Source organism: Mauremys reevesii, linkage group 1 (genome assembly GCF_016161935.1).
Source record: "Mauremys reevesii isolate NIE-2019 linkage group 1, ASM1616193v1, whole genome shotgun sequence".
Classification (NCBI taxonomy): domain Eukaryota; kingdom Metazoa; phylum Chordata; order Testudines; family Geoemydidae; genus Mauremys; species Mauremys reevesii.
Window position 1 is genome coordinate 299366520 of NC_052623.1, and position 24713 is coordinate 299391232.

The window sequence follows — 24713 nt, forward strand, 5'->3', positions numbered from 1 at the left end:
GCCAAGATTATAGTGAATGGCTATGGTGTAATAGTTTTGGGGGTCCTTAAATCCTCTAGAAAGTTGTGGTTTTAAATATCAATGCAATTCTCTAAGCTAAAATATTCAGAGACATGGCTTGGATCAGTTTATCTTGTGCAAAAAAGGTAAAAGGCCACTTAAAAAGGGAACATTACATCAGAACGTAATTTGTGCGGAGTGAAGTAGTTTCCCATTTGCCCTTCCTGTAACTGAGCAAGCCAGGAAAGGTGCAAGGAAACAGCTGGCGAAACACAGATGCATAAGAGTGAAAAACAAACAAAAACGGAAGATTAAAAATGAAGGTGTAAGCAGCAGAGCATCCTCCCAGAAGTAATTTAGTTTCAATTGAGAGACAGTGAGGAAAAGAGAGTATCTCCTGCATGAAAAACCTGTAAATGTAATTTATTTAAAAGAGGATTAAAGGTGTAACATAAAGAACATACCATCTTCACTGGTGTGGGGCTCTGTACTGGCATCCTGGTCCACTTCCTCTAGTGTACCATGTTCACTATAAGGGCTATCACTGCAGAAATGCACAAAGTTAAGCAGGTACAGGCAATTAGCACATGAAGCCGTGCTTAATGGATGCTATATTTGGCATAAACCTCTCCCCCCAAGCTAACAAGAGTAATCTATTTCTATAGCAAATATCACTTACATTTTCTTATGAAACAAATAGCACTATTTTCAATGTTATTTATATTTATATATGTGTGTGTGTGTATGTATAGGCTGTCAAATGATAAAAAAATTAATCACGATTAATCACACTTTTAAACAATAATAGAATACCATTTATTTAAATATTTTTGATGTTTTCTACATTTTAAAATATATTGATTTCAATTGCAACACAGAATTCAAAGCACAGTGCTCACTTTATATTATTTTTTATTACAAATATTTGCACTGTAAAAAACAAAAGAAATAGTATTTAAATTCACCTAATACAAGTACTGTAGTGCAAACTCTTTATCATGAAAGATGAAATGTAGAATTATGTACAAAAAATAACTGCATTTTGGTACCTTCTTTGCATTTTGTCAAATCTGTGGTGAAAATGTTCTTAAAACGAACACCACATGCTGAGTCATCATCCGAGACTGCTATAACATGAAATCTATGGCAAAATGGGGGTAAAACAGAGCAGGGGACATACAATTCTCCCCCAAGGAGTTGAGTCACAAATCTAATTAATGCATTATTTTTTTAGATGAGCGTCATCAGCATGGAAGCATGTCCTCTAGAATGGTGGCCAAAGCACGAAGGAGCATATGAATGTTTAGCATATCTGGCACATAAATACCTTGCAATGCGGTCTACAAAAGTGCCATGCAGATGCCTCCTCTCACTTTATGGTGACATTGTACATAAAAAGAGGGCAGCATTATCTCCTGTAAATGTACACAAACTTGTTTTCTTAGCGATTGGCTGAACAAGAAGTAGGACTGAGTGGACTGTAGGCTCCAAAGTTTTACACTGTTTTGTTTTTGGGTGGTGTTAGAACCAAAAAAATTTACTTTAGTAAGTTGCACTTTCGTGATAGAGATTGCACTACAATACTTGTAGGAGGTGAATTGCAAAATACTGTCTTGTTTATCAATTTTACAGTGCAAATATTTGTAATAAAAATAATATTAAGTGAGCACTGTACATTTTGTAATCTGTGTTGTAATTGAAATCAATATATTTGAGAATGTAGAAAGAACATCCAAAATATTTAATACATTTCAATTGGTATTCTATTGTTTAACAGTGTGATTAAAACTGCACTTAATCATGATTTATTTTTTTAATTGTGATTAATTTGAGTTAATCGTGTGAGTTAACTGTGATTAATTGACAACTCTATCTATCTACCTACCTACCTATAAAGTTAAAGTCAGAAGCAATGTAATCCTCAGACCATGGTATAAAATCATAATTGTTACAGGAATTAACACATCTTCCCTTCAGATATCATTTCCATTTATTTAAATAGATAAGAGGGTAACTAGATATTTCCTTTCTAGCAGTACTGAATTTAGTGTAAGTCTGGGCTTAATGGTGAAACCATTATGAACTGAAATTCTTTATGCAACCCTTCAACAAATGCAAGACTGGGACTACACCATCTGGCCACGCACTCCCAATTGTACGTGTAGACCTCTGTCAACTACTTGATCGTCACATATATGATAGTTCTCAGAATCCTAAATTAACTCCATTGAAGTCTTCTAGTTAGGAAACCCTGGAAATCATCATGGTTATATTTGCCCCATGTGTTTCACAATACCACTTTCCTGTGAACCTTCCACGCATTAGAATTTTTTTTATTTTCATATTTCTTTTATTTATGCAGAACCTCTTATATCATGGGAGTCATTCATGTAAAATGGAGTCCTAGCATTTTGGTATGAAGACAGAAAGATAATATTCTGACTTACCAGTAGTCATCTCCAGCCATACATTTTTCATAAACAGGGCCATCTAGCTCTTTAGCATCTGGGAAAATAGCCTCATGATGGATGATGATCGTTTTGATTATTTCATTCACATGAGCTTGACATGACACCTGGTCTTGTATGTCTGGAACAGGCATCAGTGTTGGGCCAAAACATATGGCCAAGTTATAAGGATCCATCATGTTCTCATCACTGTACTGAGAAAGGCTTTGGAAGAAGAATCAAGAAAAAGAAAGACTTTTCCTCTGTGACTATCCTAATTCTGAAAACTAGCACAGAACAACCTTAAATTGTCAGCACAATGCAATGTTCCCCACCCTTTTTGACACTTAGTCCTATACAACACAGCAAAACAAATGAATTTGTTCTTCTATTGTCTGGCAATATACAACACTGGGAGAATTTAGAATAGACTGATACTGGGGGAGGGGGAGATGAATTTGAATTAATCATTTTTTAGCCATGGAAAACTTTACTAAGGGACTCTGTGTGAGCTATAGTAAAGACACTGTTTTAAGTTTAAAAAATAAAAAATGCAAACAACCATCGGTGAGATAGAGCTAAGGGCTTTCTGAGGGAAGGAACCCTCTCCCCTTTACGATGAAGCCATGTATATAACAACTTTTCCAATATCTGAAACAGAGCACAGCTGACCACAAGATGGTCACAGAGGGATCCTCTGGTTGCTGCTATGCCACTCCACCTGTCTGCTTCTATCGGAGGCCGATTTTTCAGAGTGTGGCTGGGGCTTTCCTACATCTCGCTGAACCTTGGATTCCATGTTGTCCCCTGGGGCTACTGCAGTGGCTCTCAGCCTTTCCAGACTACTGTGCCCCTTTCAGGAGTCTGATTTGTCTTGCGTACCCCAAGTTTCACCTCACTTAAAAACAACTTGCTTACAAAATCAGACATAAAAATACAGAAATGTCTCAGCACATTATTACTGAAAAATTGCTCACTTTCTCATTTTTACCATATAATTATAAAATAAATCAATTGCAATATAAATATTGTACTTATATTTCAGTGTATAGAGCAGTACAAACAAGTCATTGTCTGTATGAAATTTCAGTTAGTACTAACTTCGCTAGTGCTTTTTATGTAGCCAGTTGTATGTGTACCCCTGGGTGAGAACCACCATGCTAGAGGACCAGCCTGATGAATACCTGGCCCAGAATCACAAAGGCTACCTTTACACACACCTCCTTTCCCCCTGCAAGTTGAACTGTGCGCTCTTCAGCAATAGCTGAGGACTGAGGCTTACAGCTCCCCCTATTAGTCATTTTTAAGGACTCAGGACCCAGTCCCACAAGGCCTGAAGTCCCGTAACTCTCATTGATTCAATACTGCTTGGCACCCTGCAGGATTAGAGATGCAGCTGCTATATTTGCCCATCTTTAAATACACCAGCTTAAAAGGCTTTAAACTAGACTTTCTAGAGAAAACATTTGCTGCATAGCAACAGCATTGTGACATCAATACAAACTGAAAAGAGTCAAGAATTTTAAACGATCCCCTCCAATTTCCTGCAAAATCTGCTTGTAAAATCTGCTTTTTTGTGTCATGTTTTGTTAATGTACTGTGTGCTACTCTGAGATATCATAAATCTTGTTCTACAAATTACAAAGGCAATTTAGTCACTTGGTTATTCATGAACTATGCTACATAGGTGCTTATGATTGATTTATGAAATATGAAAGGCTACATGCTGTTGCCTCTCTGTTCTCCATAACACACAGTTGGTGGAATATAGTACAAGAGACTTATTTCAGCAAAGTGTTTTTTGTGCAGCCCCAACAGATCCACTCAATTTTGGAGCAAATATGGGCAAAGGAGGAATATGCTAACTAAGGGCCTGATCTCTCAATCACTAAGGGTATATCTACACTAGAGCTGGAGGTGTAAATTCCAGCTTGGATAGACACACCTGCCCTAGCTTTGATCAAGCTAGTGTACTAAAAATAGCATAGCCATAGCAGACTGGGTGGTGGGAGGGGCTAGCTGTCCCGAGTATGTACCTAGCGCTTTGATGGGATTGTACGTGAGGTGGCTAGCCCATGCAGCTGTGGCTACACTGCCATTTTTAGCACACTACGTCAGTCTACCTGAGCTGGAAATTCCACCTCCAGCTCAAGTGTAGATGCACCCTCAGTAAGCATATCCTCATCTAGTGCTGGTAGTAGGTCCCTTGCTGCTGGGGAATGGGAGGTAAAGTGGAGACTGGAGAATTGGGATTTTACTAGGGTGAATGTAAAATTAAGTGAGGAGAATGAGATTACCAAAGAGCAGCAATGATTGTGGATTAGTGATGGCTGAGGTCAATGAATACTGACCCAGACCATATAACATGTATTACCTTTTATAATCCTGATCCACGTTAGGTGATTGAGGCCAGGAAACAAAAAGCAGTCTTACATGCACCGCTTGTTGTCACACCCTTATTATAGCCATTCTCAAGAAATACAGCTGGGGTTTTTCAGGTGGAAAAAATAACTTGGCCCAAATCCTTATATTTAAAGACTGTGTGTGTGTGTTTGGAAAATCACTTATTTGGTGACAAGTACAATGGAGGTTAGCCTCAACAAATATACAGTATGTGCACTCATAATTAAAACCTAACAATGAAACCTGTAGATTTAATATATTAACATTTAATAACACAGTTTATCATTCACATCCTGGAAGATATAGTAGAAGCTCAACCCAACACACACATTACAGTGCTGAAGGAAAGGAGGGTTTAAGGAGCAGCAGAACAAAAGTCCCAGGAGGCAGGCAGTACAGAAACAGAAAGAGCCAGAAATAGGGCAGAACACTGATCAAAGAGAGCATATCACAGTGAAAATACCAGGACTAGGAAAAAAACAGAAAAGGGACACAGGTAAAATGTTTTCTCCCACACTACACTTTCCTCTGGCCCAGTTTTTTCCTTCAGAATGGGCCAGTTTCTGATACCCCCATCTCCCCAACAACTGTCTCAGTATGAAGGGAAAGAGGTGAGGTTCCTGAGCACCTGTAGCACCATCATTATTTTGGGCAAGAGCACCAGTGAATTTCCCAAAAGACACATATGAGGAAATTTGGATCTTGCTCCACGACAGCATCAAACCACCAGCTCGTAGATGATTTGGCTTTTTGAGTATGTTGCATTTTTTCCAATCAGAAAGTTAAAATCAGCTTAAGATAGGAGTGTAGCTGAAAAAGTTCACATCTAAATTATGCAAGTTATTTTTAATGTGGATATTTTTTATTTGTTGTTTTGTTTTACAGCTTCAGCTCTAGCTGCAGTCCTTGCGTTCAAGGCAACACTTTGATTAGTCTTACCATGACCTTGTGGTCAGTTAAGAAGAAAAGTAACTTCAGTTTGTACGAAAATGGACCTTTTCCTTCTATTTTCATTGCCAATTAAAATACCCTCTTCTGTGTTAAATGAAGCTAAAATGTAAATTTCATGCAGACTATGAAGAGAACAAAGGACATTTTGACACCAGCAGTGGAAGTGGGATGAAGATGCAGCATTTTGACAGGAACCTTAGGGTACTTACTGGTTAAGGAAGGCAAATAGGTATCTCATCACTATAAGGACAGACCTGGGTAAAGTCAGGAGGAGTTTGCGGATGTGAAGAGCCCTCTCATAGAGATTATCTATTCCTGTAAGGCAGAAGATAATATTTTCAGCTCCTTTTAGGAGAAAACCGTACATTCAGCTTAACGGCATCATTCTTATGCTAATATATGTTGGTCAACATTTTTCAAATTTTGAAAAAAAAAAATAGTGACATTTTTGGAAAAAATCAAGTTCCCCTCCCCTTTTTGAGCAGCTTTATTAATACATAATAACCAGATGATGCTTTAATATGTCCAGCAAGTCTGCCAAAAACTATCTTACTGCAGATTTCTAAGCCCTGGTCTACACTATGAGTTTAGGTCAAATTTAGCAACGTTACACTGATTTAACCCTGCACCCGTCCACACAACGAAGACTTTTTTTTTTTAATACACTTACAGGGCTCTTAAAATCGATTTCTGTACTCCTCCCCCGACGAGGGGATTAGTGCTGAAATTGACCTTGCCATGTCGAATTTAGGTTAGTGTGGGGTAGTGTGGTCGCAATTCAATGGTATTGGCCTACGGGAGCTATCCCAGAGTGCTCCATTGTGACCGCTCTGGACAGCGCTCTCAACTCAGATGCACTGGCCAGGTAGACAGGAAAAGCCCCGGGAACTTTTGAATCTCATTTCCTGTTTGGCCAGCGTGGCGATCTGCAGGTGAGTGCAGATCTCATCAGCAAAGGTGACCATGATGGAGTCGCAGAATCGCAAAAGATCCCCAGCATCGACCGAACGAGAGGTATGGGATCTGATCTGATCTGATCGCTGTATGGGGAGACAAATCTGTGCTATCAGAACTCCGTTCCAAAAGACGAAATGCCCAAACATTTGAAAAAAGGGCAAGGGCATGAAGGACAGAGGCTACAACAGGGACCCGCAGCAGTGCCTCATGAAACTTAAGGAGCTGAGGCAAGCCTACCAAAAAACCAGAGAGGCAAACGGCTGCTCTGGGTCAGAGCCCCAGACATGCCACTTCTATGATGAGCTGCATGCCATTCTAGGAGGTGCCCCTACAACTACCCCACCCCTGTGCTTTGACTCCGTCAATGGAGTAGCATGCAACAGGGATGTGGGTTTTGGGGACGAGAAAGATAGCTCACAACAAGCAAGTGGAGAAACCATTTTCTCAGACAGCCAGGAACTGTTTCTCACCCTGGACCTGGAGCCAGTACCCCCCGAACCCACCCAAGTCTGCCTCCCGGACCCGCCAGGCGGAGAAGGGACCTCTGGTGAGTGTACCTTTGTAAATATTATACATGGTTTAAAAGCAAGTGTGTTTAATTATTAATTTGCCCTGGCATTCGCGGCCAGTACAGCTACTGGAAAAGTCTGTTAACGTGTCTGGGGATGGAGCGGAAATTCTCCAGGGACATCTCCATAAAGGTCTCCTGGATGTACTCCCAAAGCCTTTGCAAAAGGTTTCTGGGGAGGGCAGCCTTATTCTGTTCTCCATGGTAGGACATTTTACCATGCCAGGCCAGCAGCACGTAGTCTGGAATCGTTGCATAACACAGCGTATGGTCCCGGTGTTTGCTGGCATTCAAACAACATCCATTCTTTATCTCTCTGTGTCCTCAAGAGAGATATATCATTCATGGTCACCTGGTTGAAATAGGGTGATTTTATTAAGGGGACATTCAGAGGTGCCCGTTTCTGCAGGGCTGTTTGCCTGTGGCTGAACAGAAATGTTCCCCGCTGTTAGCCACATGGTGGGGGGAGGGGTGAAGCGATCATCCCAGAGAATTGTGTGTGTGTGTGTGTGGGGGGGGGGTTAGTTGGGTTTGTGCTGCACATTAACCTATCTTCTCCTTCCCAGAGGCTAGCGAAGATTAGAAGGCAAAAAAAACGCACTTGCGATTAAATGTTCTCTGAGCTCATGCAGTCCTCCCACACTGAAAGAGCCCAGCAGAATGCATGGAGGCAGACAATGTCAGAGTCCAGGAAAGCACAATATGAATGCGAGGACAGGTGGCGGGCTGAAGATGATAGGTGGCAAGAGGCAATGCTGAGGCTACTGGAGGAACAAACTGATACACTCTGGCATATGGTTGAGGTTCAGGAAAGCTAGCATGAGCACAGATGGCTGCTACAGCCCCTGTGTAATCAACTGCCCTCCTCCCCAAGTTCCATAGCCTCCTCACCCAGATGCCAAAGAACGTGTGTGTGTGGGGGGGCCTCCAGGCACCCAACCACTCCACCCCAGAGGACTGCCCAAGCAACAGAAAGCTGGCATTCAATAAGTTTTAAAGTGCAGTGTGGCCTTGTCCTTCCCTCCCCGCTCACCCCACCTGGGCTACCTTGGCAGTTATCCCCCTATGTGTGTGATGAATTAATAAAGAATGCATGAATGTGAAGCAACAATGACTTATTGCCTCTGCAAGTGGTGATCGAAGGGGGGAGGGGAGGGTGGTTAGCTTACAGGGAAGTAGAGTGAACCAAAGGGGGGAGAGTCATTAAGGAGAAACAAATAGAACTTTCACACTGTAGCATCAAAGCTTCTCTGATACGCACCGTGCCCTCCTGTACTCTGCTAACCGCCCTGGTGTCTGGCTGCGCGTAATCAGCAGCCAGGCAATTTGCCTCAACCTCCCACCTCACCATAAATGTCTCCCCCTTACTCTCACAGATATTGTGGAGCGCACAGCAAGCAGTAATAACAATGGGAATATTGGCTTTACTGAGGTCTATCCGAGTCAGTAAACTGCACCAGTGTGCTTTTAAACGTCCAAATGCACATTCTACCACCATTCTGCACTTGCTCAGCCTATAGTTGAATAGCTCCTGACTACTGTCCAGGCTGCCTGTGTACGGCTTCATGAACAATGGCATTAAGGGGTAGGCTGGGTCCTCAAGGATAACTATAGGCATTTCAACATCCTCAACGGTTATTTTCTGGTCTGGGAAGAAAGTCCCTTGCTGCAGCTTTTGAAACAGACCAGAGTTCCTGAAGATGCGAGCGTCATGTACCTTTCCTGGCCATCCCACATTGATGTTGGTGAAACGTCCCTTGTGAACTGTGAGGGCTGCACTCATCTTGGTATTCTTGAACTTCAGGGCAGGGGAAAGCAAGTCAAAGTTCCATGAAAGTGCCCTTATGCATGCGAAAGTTTTGCAGCCACTGGGAATTGTCCCAGACATGCAACACTATGCGGTCCCACCAGTCTGTGCTTGTTTCCCAGGCCCAGAATCGGAGTTCCACGGCATGAACCTGCCCCTTTAACACCAGGATGTCCACACTGCAGGGTCCCGTACTTAGAGAGAAGTCTGTGTCCATGTCCTCATCACTCTTGTCACCGTGCTGCTGTTGCCTCCTTGCCTTGTTTTGCTTTTGAAGGTTCTGGTTCTGCATATACTGCAGGATAATGCGCGTGGTGTTTACAGTGCTCTAATTGCGGCGGTGATCTGAGTGGGCTCCATGCTTGCCGTGCTATGGCATCTGCACTGAAAAAAGGCGTGAAACGATTGTCTGCCATTGCTCTGATGGAGGGAGGGGCGACTTGGCTTACAGGGAATTAAAATCAACACAGGGGGTGGGTTTGCATTCTTGTTTTGATCCATTCCATCTCTCTTATACATCTTAGGCTGGCAGCAGACAGTACAGTACGACTGCTAGCCATCCTCCTCTCCTGACTGCTCACCAGAAGACGGTGCAGTAGGACTGCAGGCAGGACTAAATCTCCATGAGACGAAACTAAAAAAGAGAATGACCTGGAGTCACTCCCATTTATGTCCAGGTGCCCCTGATAGACCTCACCGAGGTCGGCTAAAAGAGCACCCAGGAAACGACGACGGCTACCAGTCATAATGCACTGTCTGCTGCCAAAAGGCAATTAGCTGCTGCGTAGCAATGCAGTGCCACGTCTGCCAGCACCCAGGAGACATACAGTGACGGTGAGCTGAGCGGGTAACCCAGGAAATAAGGCTCGAAACAATTGTCTGCCGTTGCTTTCACCGGGGGGTGGGGGGAAGCCTGATGACATGAACCACCCATGACAATGTTTTTGACCCATCAGGCATTGGGAGCTCAACCCAGAATTCCAGTGGGCAGCGGAGACTGCGGGAACTGTGGGATAGCTACCCACAGTGCAACGCTCCGTAAGTCGACGCTAGCCTTGGTGCTGTGGCCACACTCCACTGAGTTAATGGTCTTAATGGTCTTGGAGTGGGGACACACACAATCGACTATATAAAATTGATTTCTAAAAAATCCACTTCTATACATTCGACCTAATTTTGTAGTGTAGACATATCCTAAGTAAGGTAGCTCACAAAACTGCAATAAGAGGATTTTCCCCTCAAGGGTAAAAAAGTAATATTAGGAGGCTAGGAATCTCTGGCATCAGTTCCTAACATTGGCTTATTCTCTGTATTTGAATTTGCATATTGAAAATATCCTTCTGATCACTGGTTGTAAAGCCTTCCTGACTTAGTTTTCTCTGTTAACACTATCTCTCCAGCTGTAAATCTATTAAAGTCAATTCTAAATCAATGCCTTCTCGTGTTAATCCAAAAATACAAAGTACAATGATCAGATGTGTTTTCCCTAGATAATTTCATTTAGGTCCATCAAAATGTTCCTGAAATAGGCAAACCAACAGCTGTGTAAAGCAGGACTGAGGCAGCACAAGAGCTTTGGTTTCTATTGCCTTACAACAGAAATCAGCATGTATTATTTTCTACATTGTTCAGAATGAACATGTGGCTTCATCTGGAAAGCAAAACCATCTTTCAAAGTAGCAAACCTCTATTCTGAATAAGAAATCCTTGAACTCGTCTCTCAAAGATATTTTCGGTGTAAATGACATTGCTAAAAGCAATTTAACATTTCAATAACGCCCCCTAAGTCAACCAAGAAATAACAGTGCAATTCACATAATTTAAACACAGTCCTAGTAGAATATTAGACTAATAGCACCTAATAACAGTGCAATGGACATTTGGTAACATTGAGAAACTGTGAAATGAGGAATTGGGGGTGAAGCCAACAGCTAAAAACCATTTGTTACAGAATACAAGATTTTTCACAGAAGAGATTTAAAATAATCACTTACCTAAAAGGTCAGTGCTAATTATAGACGGCGTTCTCAATGTTTATTTTTGGTCTTTTGATGTGCTTATTTTATACAAATTAGGTCTCATTTTCAGATGTAAAATGTGTGTTGATCAGTGTTTAAATATTTCTCCCCTTAGGAAAAAAAATCCAGTTTCTAACAGTTGATATTTTCATACCATAAACTGAGGACAAGCAGAGCATCACAGCAGCAGAATTTGCGTTTCTCAAACAAAAGTGATGCACCTCAATAGCACTTCCTTGAAGATAAATATTTCTTCCTGGTAAAGTACAGGGCAAATACTGCTCCTACATCTGCAGCCATAGACAATTCCCCAGCAGAACGGGTGTGTGGGGGGAAGTGGGGGGGATTCGGGTTGGGGTGAACAGGGATTTGATTGCATGCAATCTAGGTCTTTGGGGATCTCTTGTGCACAAACAGATTCTTCCACCCTCTCTTTTCACTCCCTGTAGCAGGGATGGGTTGGCCCTGCAGAAGCTCCTGCAATAGCAGCAGCGGCGAAGCTCTACAGCCTGGGGTAAGCAGTATTCCTTTCCTCATGGAAGAGAGCAGCACATAGCCCAGCATTCCAGTTCTGGGGCTAGGTGTGCTGGTTTTCAGAAATTGTACCTTTATTTGCTTAACAAGCAGCTCATAACTAAGGCTATGGGTTTGTCACAGAGGTCACAGATTCTGTGACTTTCCAGGACCACCATGACTTCTGCAGCAGCTGGTGCGGCTGGCCTGGGGGCCACCTGAGCAGTTCGGGCAGCCCATGGGCCAGCTGCACCGGGTACTGCTAGGGCAGTCTTGGGCCACTGCGCCCCCTACCCCAGAAGTAGAAGGAGTTTGGGTGTGGGAGGGGGCTCAGGGCTGGGGTAGGGGTTTGGGGGTGCAGGAGGGGGTGAGGGCTCCAGGCAGCGCTTACCTCAGGAGGCTCTCCAGAAGTGGCGACATGTCCTTCCCTCAGCTCCTAGGCAGAGGTGTGCTCAGGGAGCTCTGCACTTTGCCTGTGTCCACAGGCACCGCCCACACAGCTCCCATTGGCTGTGGTTCCTGACCAATGGGAGCTATGGAGCCAGCGCTTGGGACAGGGGCAGTGCACAGAGCCCCCCGGCCATCTCTCTGCCTACGAAGGAACATGTATGTTGCCGCTTCCAGGGAGCTGCATGGAGCCACCCTCCCAGCAATGATGGCTGCCCCAGGCTATTTCCCCGCTCCCCCAGGGCTGCCTCCCCCCAGACCACCCAAGATTTAATCAGCAGTATATAGTATAAGTCATGGACAGGTCACAGCCTGTGAATTTTTGTTTACTGCCTGTGACCTGTCCATGACTTTTACTAAAAATACCCATGACTAAAACATAGCCTTACTCATAACTGCCTGCCAAGGGAATAGACAGTGTAAGCAAAAAGGGAACATCAGGTTTCATAGTATGGGTCCTATCACATTCCAGCAGCATGCGGCCTGTCATGACACAGTGTAAAACAGTTTCTGTAAGTCCTTACAGAATTACAGTCCATTGCTGTAATTAGCTGTGTATATTTTAACTCATTTCTAGTAAAATTGTCCCAATTTTCTTACCTCTCACCCAGTTCGGTGAAGAAAACATTCTCTACTGAAAATCTGAACACCGCACAACTGTGAATTTGGCTGCTTTCCATTGTTTATTTCAGAAACACTGATATCCCCCTCACAATTTTTGCTTTTGTTTACAATGAAGGATAGATGAGAATGCTTTATACATTGTAATCTTTTACCTAAGGATCTCAAACACCAAGGACTAAATTTTGGCTGCTTCTATGGGAGAAAAGGAGTGGATGCAAGAACCTCCTTGCATAACTGTGTTGCTTTCCCCATGAAGGGGAAAGACAGTGTTGCTTTGCCTCTAAAGGTTACTTTTCCAGAGGGGGTGTGTCTGGGGGTGGGCGTGTGTTGTTGTGTGGCCAAGCAAAGGGTAGCAGATCAGTTACTGTGAGGCAGGATTACTGGCTCTATCAGTGCCAAGGAGGTAAAGCCCATTGCACACAAGTACAGCGAGTCTTCTACTTGCATGCCAAAGGCCTCTTCTTCATCTTCATTACTTTGACTCTCAAGAACCATAATTTAATCCTATCTCAACACGCCTCTGAAGTGAACTGGTATTTTTCCCCATTTTTCAGATAAGACAACCTAAGCATTTATTTTAGAACATAAGAATGGTCATAGTGGGTCAGAACAATGGTCCATCTACCCCAATATCCTGTCTTCCAACAGCAGCCAATACCAAATTCTTCAAAGGGAATGAACAGGACAGGTAATCATCAGGTGATCCAGCCCCATCACCTGGCAGCCAGAGGCTTACGGACACCCAAAGCATGGTGTTGCATCCTGGCTAATAGCAATTGATACACCCATCCTCCATGAACGTATCTAATTCTTTTTTGGAACCCAGTTATGGTTTTGGCCTTCACAACATCCCCTGGCTACGAGTTCCTCAGATTAACTGTGAGTTGTGTGAAGTACTTCCTTTTGTTTGTTTTAAACCTGCTGCCTATTCATTTCATTGGGTGACCCCTATTTTTTGTGTTATGTGAAGGAGTAAACAACACTTCCTTATTTACTTTCTCCACACCATTCATGATTTTATAGACCTCTCTCATAGCCCCCTTCCTTAGTCATCTCTTTTCTAACCTCAACAGTCAAGTCTTTTTAATCTCTCCTCATAGGGAAGCTGTTCTATACCCCAAATCATTTTTGCTGCCCTTCGCTGTACCTTTTCCAATTCTAATGTACCTTTTTTGAGATGGAGTGACCAGAACTGCACGCAGTATTCAAGGGGTGGGCATACCATGGACTTATATAGGGCATTATAATATTTACTGTCTTCTTAATCTCTGTCATAATGGTTCCTAACATTGTTAGCTTTTTTGACTACACATTGAACAGATGTTTTTAAAGAACTATTCACAATGACTCCAAGATAGCTTTCTTGGGTGGTAACAGCTAATTTAGATCCCCATAATTTTGTATGTATAGTAGGGATTATGTTTCCCAATATGCATTACTTTGCATTTTTCAACACTGAATTTCATCTGCTGTTTTGCTACCCAGACATCCAGTGTTGTGAGATCCCTTTGTAACTCCTCGCAGTCAGCTTTGGACTTAACTCTGAGTAATTTTATATCACCTGCAATCTTTGCCACCTCACTGTTTATCCTTCTTCTAGATCAATTATTAATATGTTAAGCAGTCCTGGTCCCAGTACAGATCCCTGGGGACACCGCTATTACCTTTCTCCATTCTGATAACTGACCACTTATTATTACCCTTTGTTTCCTGTCTTTTAACCAGTTATTGAGCCATGAGAGGACCTTCCCTCTTATCCCATGACTGCCTACTTCACTTAAGAGCCTTTGCTGAGGGATCTTGTCAAAGTTGTTTTGAAAGTCCAAGTATACTACATCCACCTACCACCTCTAATAGATTGGTGAGGCATGACCTCCCTTTACAAAAGCCATGTTGACTCTTCCCCAACAAATCCTGTTCATCTGTGTGTCTGATAATTCCATTCTTTACTACAGTTTCAACCAATCTGACTGGTACTGAAGTTAGGCTTACTAGCCTGTAATTGCCAAAATCGCCTCTGGAGACTTAAAAAAAAAAATTAGCATAATATTAGCTATCCTCCAATAATCTGGTACATAAGCTGATTTAAATTATAATATAACATACTAACTGTGGTATGCAACCTATGTGACTTGCCCAAATAATGCAGCGTTAGTTGAAGAAGACAACAATCCCACCTTTAAGTCCAGGCAATTAGCCTTGCTTTGGCAAGGATAACCTCATTAGTAATTAATCTATCCTCTATGTGTGGGGAAAGAGGCAAAGAAGGGAGGTGCTTGGAGATGGAAGGAATATTAGACACAAATAAAACAGCCTCAGGGGAACTGATGTCAAGTGGAGAGGTGGATATTTTGCAGCAGCCAACTAAATTTTCATGAAGTGTGAAATCTACAATGGTGTGGAGGGCCTTGCAAGACCTTTTGCACACTGGAAGCCTAGAGTTCGGGGAGAGGGAAACTGTAGGAGTAGTGGCTGCATAGGAGGGCCTCTGCACACACGCAGAGATCTCTGAACCAGCTGTGATAGGGCAGCACTGTGGGTGGACCAGGTCAGGGACCATAGTCTTTTTGAGACTGCTTTCCAGAGGCCATAACACCTAATGGAAGAAGCACAGAGAGGTTGGAGCCACTGCCAATTGCATAATATAGGCAGGTATGCAGTGGGGATGAGGTAGGTTGTGCTGTACTGAACCCTGTCACTGGATTGTTGTGTGTATTTCCAATCAATTGACTTGGTTCACTTACTGTGTAGTAGAGCTTCAAATTTTTATGCAAAAATCTATTTTCAAAATCACTATATTTAAAAAATCATTAGAAATGTTCATAATGCAGTCTCATCTTTGTCCATTTTGGAGATACAGAGAACCAGTGTGCATGTTTGCTTTTCCTTGAGAAGCAACAGCACATTTTAACCACCTGTTGAACTACCTTGAGGTTTCTGCAAACAGTACGTAAAGCGAAATGCATGAACAACCTGCATCTAAGGAATAAAGTAGACCAGAGAAGGGGAAAAACCTACAAAAAAGCCAAACCAAATGAAACAATATTAAATTATAAAAGACAAGAATATATCCTGTCTAAAAAACGTAAGACAACATCAGGCAAATTGATGTTTAAGCAATAATCCCAAAGTAGTGGAGCATTTAACAGGCAATAAATGCTCAGGTATATAAACCACAAACGTTTGCATTTGAGCACAGAAGCATTTTGCAATGGAGCACTACTTAGTGGTTAGAATGTGGTAAGTGGAGTTAGCCTGGTGGTTATAACTCAATAACTGGGGCCAGGCTCTATTTTCATCTCTCCCACAACTTCCCCAGTAATGTAAGGCAAATATTTACCTTTTCAAGGCCAAATTCAGGGGTGACAAAACAGAGGTGTAAGTTTCACATGAGGAGTATGCTGGTCATAAAATAAGTGTAAGTACAGTAAAACCTGCCAAGAGCAACCACTCATGGGAGTTAGCAAAAGTGATGGTCTCTTTTCAAAGGTTTGCACACCAGACAGTGGTGGTGTTCTGTGGCCTCTGCAAGTAGTCACTTGTGACAGGTTGTCTCTCCTGAGAGGTGGCCACTAAAGGCAGGTTTTACTGTAGGTTCTAAGTGACAAAAGTGATTTAACTTGTGCTGATGTGGCAGTTGGCGAGTGTGCAAAATAAGTGTAATTTACATTCTGCAGGAAAAGCAACTAACGAGAGTGCAAGATACAGTTGGCCATCCTTCTACTTCATCACCAGTGCTTCCAGTGGCCAAATCTGGCCCCGGTATATGAAGGAGTCACTCATATAGCCTTCAGTATGACTAGCATCTACTGAAACAGGCTGAATTCAATACCCTCAGAATACCAGCAGTAGTGTCCACCCTTCTGCTCAGGCAGCAGAAACAGCTGAAGTATGGCTTTCTGGTATAGAGAAGCCCATAATGATGCAAGTTCCTTATGCTCTATCACTTGCTGCAGACTAGCTTTAGAACAATCAGAACTTGTCCCCAATTTAAACTACAGCTGTTTAAAAATCAAAATAAATTAGCTATATAAATTATTATAAATTTATGTGGGAAAAATTGCACAGAAAGCACTGAATCTTTTGTAGCACCATTTCCAAAGCACTTGCAAAGAAAAAGCATTAAATAACAATATGTTATTTCACTTGAAAATGTATGCATTAATGCAAAAAAAAAAAATTCCTCAGTGGCTACATTGTGTAAAGCTTCATTTTATGGTAGTAGCCTCAAATATGTTTGACATTCATAGCTAACAACTCCACTTTCAAGGTTCTTTCACTAGCAACATTATATTTTCAGATAATATCTGTGACATTTTGCCATTTTATATTTTTAAATGAATGCCAACTTTATGTATCAATTTCTATATCCTATTTTGTTGTGAATCACAGCAATCTTTGTAAACAGAACTGTAAAATAAATTTGCATTAATCTTCACAGGCTGTTTGGAAGGGCACCAAGTGAAAATGGATATATTCATCTGCATACGGTACTATCAGAAACTCTATTTAATAAGAACCGGAGCATTTTTTCATTAAAAAATAAAAGCTTTCCAAAATCTACATGCTATACAGTGATTTCAACGAGTTCTAACAAGTTCTATTCTCTTACAGGAAAAGGGCCTGTGCCTGCTCCTGTTAAAATAATTAGCAAAACTCCCACTGCCTCTAGTAATAGTGATACATATTTATATTATGATAGTGCCTGAAGGTCTCAATCTGGATGGAGGCCCCAATGTGCTGGGGCTGTACAGACACAGGAAAGAGACTATCCCTGCCCTGAAGGATTTACAATTCATACTGGGAGCAGGGTTTTGCCTGAACTGTCTGCCCCATTGCAGATTATATGATGTCTAAGATTAAAAAAAACAAGAGTAAAAACTGTGTTTGGGACTGGACTAGGATTTTATAAATATAAATATCTAGGTTCCATCAAAATTCAGGTGGGGTATAGTAAGTTTCAAAATCAGTGAGTTTCTTCTTATATAAACAGATGATACTTTGAAAACCAGCACACAAACTAGGTATACAAGTGTAGAGACAAAATTAAAACCCTGAAGAGGGTCTGAAAACTCACACCAACAAAAGGAATTAAAACTACTGCAGCTGAGGTGCTCTCAAGACATCAGAGAAGAAACAAAAGTACAAAGTTCAGTATGAACATTTAAGCCATCCTCTGCCTTGTTCAGTGCAATAGTTCTCTGGAGAGCTGAAACATCTGCACTGAGCTTTACGCTATGTTTCTTCTATGATGTCTGTCTAAAAATCCAAGTAGTGCTTTTAATTCCTTATACTCATTTTAGCTTACTTCAATCTTAGTTTAAGGCTTAGCGTCTGCTTTGGTTTCCTTTGTTCTCGCACCTGTTTTTGAGCATAGAAACACCAATACGGGTTGGTCAGGGACATGAATTGACATTGCCTTGGATTAAAAAGCTAGGCTTTAATAATATGTGAATAAATAGGATTTTGCTTCGAAATCAAATAATATTTCATATGAATTACTATACTCATTTCTGCCTTATCGTAGCAGAAAACAGAAAAGTCAAAAATAAGCAAATATATAAATATTGTGATGGGCAAACATTTTAATGCAGGTAATATTTCCAGGATGAAGTAGTCAACAGACCATGAATTTCATACAAATCAAATAAAATATATGTAGATATACCTATCTTATAGAACTGGAAGGGACCCTGAAAGGTCATTGAGTCCAGCCCCCTGTCTTCACTAGCAGGACCAAGTACTGATTTTGCCTCAGATCCCTAAGTGGCCCCCTCAAGGATTGAACTCAGAACCCTGGATTTAGCAGGCCAATGCTCAAACCACTGAGCTATCCCTCCCCCCACTGTTTCACTGATACATAATAACTGTGTTTAAAAACAAACACACACACAAGTATTTTAAGAAAGATATCCAAACTTTCCACCTGAGGTTTTTCACAGGTAAGCTCCAGATGTAGGTTCAGAGCTGACTATCTCTGGACTGGATCCTAGGGCCAGGGGCGGCTCTAGCCATTTCGCTGCCCCAAGCACGGCGGCATGCCACAGGGGGCGCTCTGCCGGTTGCCAGTCCCGTGGCTCCAGTGGACCTCCCGCAGATGTGCCTGAGGATGCTCCACCAAAGCCGCGGGACCAGGAGACCCTCCGCAGGCACGCCTGTGGGAGGTCCACCGGAGCCGCCTGCTGCCCTCCCAGTGACCGGCAGAGCATCCCCCGCGGCTTGCCGCCCCAAGCACGCGCTTGGCGTGCTGGGGCCTGGAGCCACCCCTGCCTAGGGCTGGCTGTGAATATAAATGCAAGAACTATCCCCTTAACTTGATCAGACTACTTCCTGTTCCAGACAGGAATAAGAACTCTCCCTATTCCAAAACAAGATGAAACCACCATGATCTACCCAGAAAAACTCTTGGATCCTGTCAAAACTTACTTATAGAAAACTCTACCCAACCAACCAGCCAAGGAGAAGATGAATTAACCAGGTCCTACAGCCACTTCTAGAACACTGCTAAAGACATTCTACTACCAAAACACCCTCTCTCAATCCCCCCCACCTATGCAGACAGTCATCGTTCTCAGTCGACTTGTGAAAGAAATAACTGAAAGTAGTCAGTGGCAGACACAGAATTTCTACAAACCTATGACACTGCCATAACAAAGGCAAAAACAGAGCCTACCTCTTCTTTGCCACTGAGGCAGAAAAGTGAAGCCCAGCAGAACTTTTCTGGGCTCCAAATCATTTTGGAAATACGGACTGGCTCTACTCAACCCTAAGACACAGTACCTCTTTTTGTGAGGAATTGTCACAAAGAAGGTCACCTATATCCAAGATGGCCTCATAAACCACAAGAGGAACTAGCCAAGTGCAGGACCAGAAACACTCCAAGGAAAGGAGTGACATCATTCAGAGTTACCATCTGTGACTTTGATCTCTGCTCTTCCTGGATAGAAAGAGACAACAGGGAACTTCTGGGAGCCGTACTATAACAGAGATTGTCAACACTTCCTTTCAGGAAGATAATTTACTGCCTACCATAAGATATGTAGTAGTCATACTAAAGAAACCATTGTTTGATGCTAGAAGCCCCACAAACTATCACCCAATGCCCAGCCTCACTTTTCTCAAATAAGCTGATGGATAAGATAGGCCAGTCTCCAGTGCCACATGAAACTGGTTCCCTCTCAGTTAAGCTGTAGGCCACAAAATGGTGTTGCTATGGAGTTGACCTTTCTACTGACAAGGGATACATATCTATACTCATTCTGCCAGACCTCTACCATCAATCACCAAAGCTGAAGGAAGGAAAGGAAGGAGGGAAAGGAACTTTAAACAGTTCAGGTCCCTCTTCTTGGAAAGAACCTAACAGGCTGTTTTGGACAACTGTTCTTCCATCTCCAAAGCCCTCATTTGAGCTATAAGGCTCAATCTTCTTCCTCGATATTATTCAAATCTATTTAAAGCCATTGGGAGAGCTGGTGAGATGACATAAGTTGAAGTGCCAGCAGTATATGGACCTACCGAGGTCTACATGTAAACACCACTATCTCTCAGCTGTTTTAATGCTTAATCAAAATAATGAAGGCATAACAAGATCTAAAGAGTAGAAGTTGAAATGAGAAAAAATTTGAGTGAAAATACGGTGCAAATTTTTAACAATGAGGGCAATTAACCATTTGAACAGTTTACCAAGTGATGTAGTAAATTCTCCATTATTTGATGTCTTTAAATCAACTTTGGATATTTTTCTAGTATCTATTATTTAGTTCAACCAGAAGCTATTAGACTCAATACAGGAATGATTGGGTTAAGTTTTATGCCTGAAGTCAGACTAGATGACCAGAATGGTCCCTCTTCTGAGCTTAAAATTTTTGACTCCATGACATTTGCTGAATGGATGAAGAGCAGCTGGTTAAAGGTGAACCCAGGCAAGACTGAGGTAATGCTGATAGAAAGAATGAAATGCTTCATAGAACTTGTCTTCTCTCACATCTCCTTCTTTTGGGGGAAACTGTCCTCAGATTGTTAAATTAGTCTGCAGCTTCGGGGCCCTTAGTGCTGCTGGAGACTCAAATAGTCACGGTGGAAAAAATGTGCCCCCCCTCCATCTCAGCATGACCAAAATACTGCGACCTCTCCTAAGTGACAGAACTATCACAGTGATCCACTCATTAATAACCTCCATGCTAGATTACTGCCATTTATCCTATCTAGAAATGAAACCACACACTGAGCTCCACATAGTACAAAGCACAACTGCCCATTTGCTGAGCAACACAGGGCACCTGAACATATCACCCTGGAGTTCTGCATGTTGGGCTGGCTCCCCACTGACTAGATAGTATAATTCAAGGTGCCTGTCCTAATTAACCCCTTCTCCCCCATGGGATTGAACGTAACTACCTATGAGATTGCCTCTCCCCCTTGATAACACATTCAGCTGGAAAAGGTCCAGCTCTTGCGGAAAACTAACTATGGAACGCACAAAGCCACATTTTGTGCCCTGTTGATTCTGGGCTGTCCCAGGGCCACAGGGTATCCCAGTGTAACTCGGACAGCCATCGAAGGTTGCCTAAATTACAGTAACTTGTCCCTGCCTGCCTATGGGCAACAGTACTGCCCAGACGTTTTGCAGCCCACCTCCTCCCACTCCAGCCCCATGATGGCATGCTTTTTATGCTGGGGGTTGTGAAGAAGTCCTCTGACAACAGCCTGCCCTGTCTGTCTCAGTTCCTGTGCTGAGGGAATTTTTCATCCCAGCAGGTTCTAAGGCTTTTATACTGCTTTCCTCCCTTTACCTAGTGTATAGAGCAAGAACATCACCTGGAATGCAAACTACTATCCTCCGAAGGGCCTGATCCTGCAAAGTATCCCAACTCCCCGAAAAGCAAATGGAAATTGAGAGCACTAAGCATCTCACAGGTGGTGCTCAGAATCATACACTGTTGGGTCATTAAATAGTTATTCACCACCATTTGCATGAGACTACAGCAGAGAGTGAAACCATTGCTCAAAGTAATGCATTCTCTTGGCACACTGATGGCATCACTCCCTTTTTCTGCCCTAAAGATTAGAAGAAAATGGCAGTGTATGTAAATTTAAATATTTCATATACTAAGAAAGATTGTCTTCCTGCTGTACCGAAAACAAAGACTTGTACTGTACATTGAGCCTTCTGGAACAAGGGAGCAGTCACAGCTGCAAGTATGACTAATAATCGAAACAGACTGTTGCAGATGGCAAACAAATTGTTTCAGAAAAATCAGTGAAATCAGGTTTTTTTTCTAGGCGGCTACTGTATTTAGGAACATGTAATTCTATAGAGAATGAAACAGGAATTTTTACTTACTGACACAGGCAATAAGATCATTAAATCTTTCCTTAGGAAAGAGAGGATTTTCCAGCCCTCGGAAATAGAGCTTCAGTACTCCAGCAACTGAGTTAATGTCATGGTTACTTTGGTCATCTGCCAAAGGATTTTCACCTTAAAAATAAATAGAGTAAATGAAACATGCACAGGCATTCTTGCTTAATAGTATTTCATATAAATAAATGAAGATTTGATTTGACTGTGTGGGATGTTGCACAGTAGTAAAATAATAAACATTGGTTTAGAAATCCTGCCCTGTGATTAAACTGAAAAAAAAATAAAATAACCCAGCCTGAAATAAATCTTTCTTTAAATTATGTAACCCAGTGATCCCATATATCATGAAGTTCAGAATGAATATTTTGGGACAGATTATGATTTGCAATTAGTGAAATAAAGAATGCGATCATTCTTACTGAAATAGGACTTTTAAGACTATTCCTAGGCAGCTTATATAGAACATATAAAACTAAGAGATTTATTTGAGCTGCACATCTCTCTTTGGATTGAAAAAGCATTCACAGAAACTCAAGAAGATGTGCATAATGCAGTTGTATGAGTTCAATGTACAGAATCAAAACCACTAAAACTCACAACAAAATACTGCATCATTTAAAAACTAAACTGGATGTTAAAACATTTTTAGCTTTAATGATATTATATGACCTTGAGAACATTTCCATAGCGAAACAATTTTCATTTTAATAAGGCAGACTTTAAAGATAGACAATAACAATCCATTAATGTCCTCAGATATAAGGATGCGGCATCATTTATCATATGTGCAGTAGCTGTTTTTATATCTGCTCAAGTATCATATCTGATTTTACAAGGTATGCAGTTAATATTGGAGAGTGAAAATATCATCTGCTCTTTCTTCTTGCTGTTAGTCACAAAACAGATTTTTCTCCAAGGGTTCCTCTTATTAAAAGGTGATCTGCAAAGGTTATGCTAGAAATTAAAAAATGGTTTGTAAAATCCCAAAAGAGATGACTTAGCTGGTTTTTTTTAGAAAAATGTAATTAACACTATGCTTTAATACAATCTGAGAATTGCTAGCTCCTTCAGATGAGTGACGGTGAGTGACATCACAACAGTCATAGACTTAACGTAGGTTGAAAGACAATTACATTTAAACCCTCTGTTTATTCTCTCACATCTTTCTAAAAAATTATCCTCTGGGATGAAATTGCTTTAGGAATGAAAATAGAGGTTTAAAATGGAATGACTTTTTCAACCTATGTTTGTATTGGCTCTGATGTCACTTTGGCAGAGGGACCAGAAAGTCCAGCACTCATATTCTGCAAGACCTAGTAACAGTGGTCTCAAATTGTGTTAAATATTATCTGATTATCCATTTAATATTTTTGCTTCTTCTGGGAACCTTAAAGATAATAAAAATAGGAAAGACAAACAAGTCATTCTTTGCAGTTCACCACTGGTAAAAAATAAAAATAAAATTAACAGACAGTGCAAGGGTCACAAATCTTCTGTACCTGTGTAGCAAAATATAATCTTATGTGCCTACCGGCAGAATAAAGTGAAAACGCTGAAAGAGTCATTACTATACTGGGCAAGTAAATATATATTTAGGCAAAGCTTGAAGTACAGTGAATACAGTACATAAAATTGCTTAAATATCCAAGAAAATTATTAAATTGTAACAGATTTTTTTCCCCAAGAGATGGATCTCAGGTTGCTCATATAGATGAAAATTCAATTACCTCTCTCAAATGAATTTTTAATATCATTGACTTCCACCTGGGAACCAGACACTCTGAAAATTCCCTGATGCTGAAGACCTGAAGGGTAGGGGAAGAAAAGATGAGCAATGAGATCATATGCTAAAGACTTAATCTGTTTTTTAACAAGTAAATGACAAACATGAGGGGGTAAAATCATTATGCAAAATATACTTTATGCAAAATAGCCAGGGTGCTAATGAAGTGACATGACATATTTCAGAGCTCACCATATAAGTTGATAAATCTGATACAGCTTTCCACTATGAGGGGAATGACTTGTCCTGAATCCTGGCAAAAGCAAAAAGAATATAATCACAAACTGAAAGAGACAGAAGTTAGATCACGTGTAAAAATGGGTTTTATTGATAATTCAAGATTGAGTCAGTAGTGTTGATTAAAACAACCCCTTCCAAACAAAACTATCTCCCCACTTTTGCCAGGAGGCTAAAAAAGTTATATTAAGGTTATTATGCAAATCATCAAATCAATGAAATTCTAAGTGATGGCTGAAATTATATCGTCAACTTATCTCATTGCATGTGGTTATCTTAACACACATGAAACCTCATTTCATGCAGTTATTTTAGACCCTTGGAGCAAAATGAGTTAAACAATGGATTTTCTTTTAAATATACAATTAACATTAATTATCATGCTTTGAAAATGAAGCGTGTGCATTAATTTAGCTTATTTTTCCATTAGTAGCCGGAGTGAATTTTATATACTCTGGGGCCAAATTATTGCAGATGCTTGCTCATATGGCCAGGCCTGAAAGGCCAGGGAAAAGGAAGTTAGTGGCCCCTATTCTGGCTCCGAGGTGTCAGAAGTGCTGCTCCACAGGCTGTCTGCAGTAAGAGCCACCAACTGGA

The 24713-nt window shown here is 41.4% G+C and overlaps 1 protein-coding gene across 4 annotated transcripts in view; it reads right to left on the reverse strand.

The window, feature by feature from the left end:
• Positions 1-24713, reverse strand: part of SRGAP1 (SLIT-ROBO Rho GTPase activating protein 1) — a 242346-nt gene that overhangs the window by 15330 nt on the left and 202303 nt on the right. For all 4 annotated transcript variants that reach the window (XM_039502442.1, XM_039502423.1, XM_039502449.1 and 1 more), the window contains exons 13-18: positions 24072-24132; positions 23824-23901; positions 22079-22213; positions 6011-6116; positions 2448-2672; positions 465-544 (exon numbers count right to left, since the gene is read on the reverse strand). In XM_039502442.1, the coding sequence (XP_039358376.1) occupies positions 465-544; positions 2448-2672; positions 6011-6116; positions 22079-22213; positions 23824-23901; positions 24072-24132 (685 nt within the window). The remainder of the gene's footprint in view (positions 1-464; positions 545-2447; positions 2673-6010; positions 6117-22078; positions 22214-23823; positions 23902-24071; positions 24133-24713) is intronic.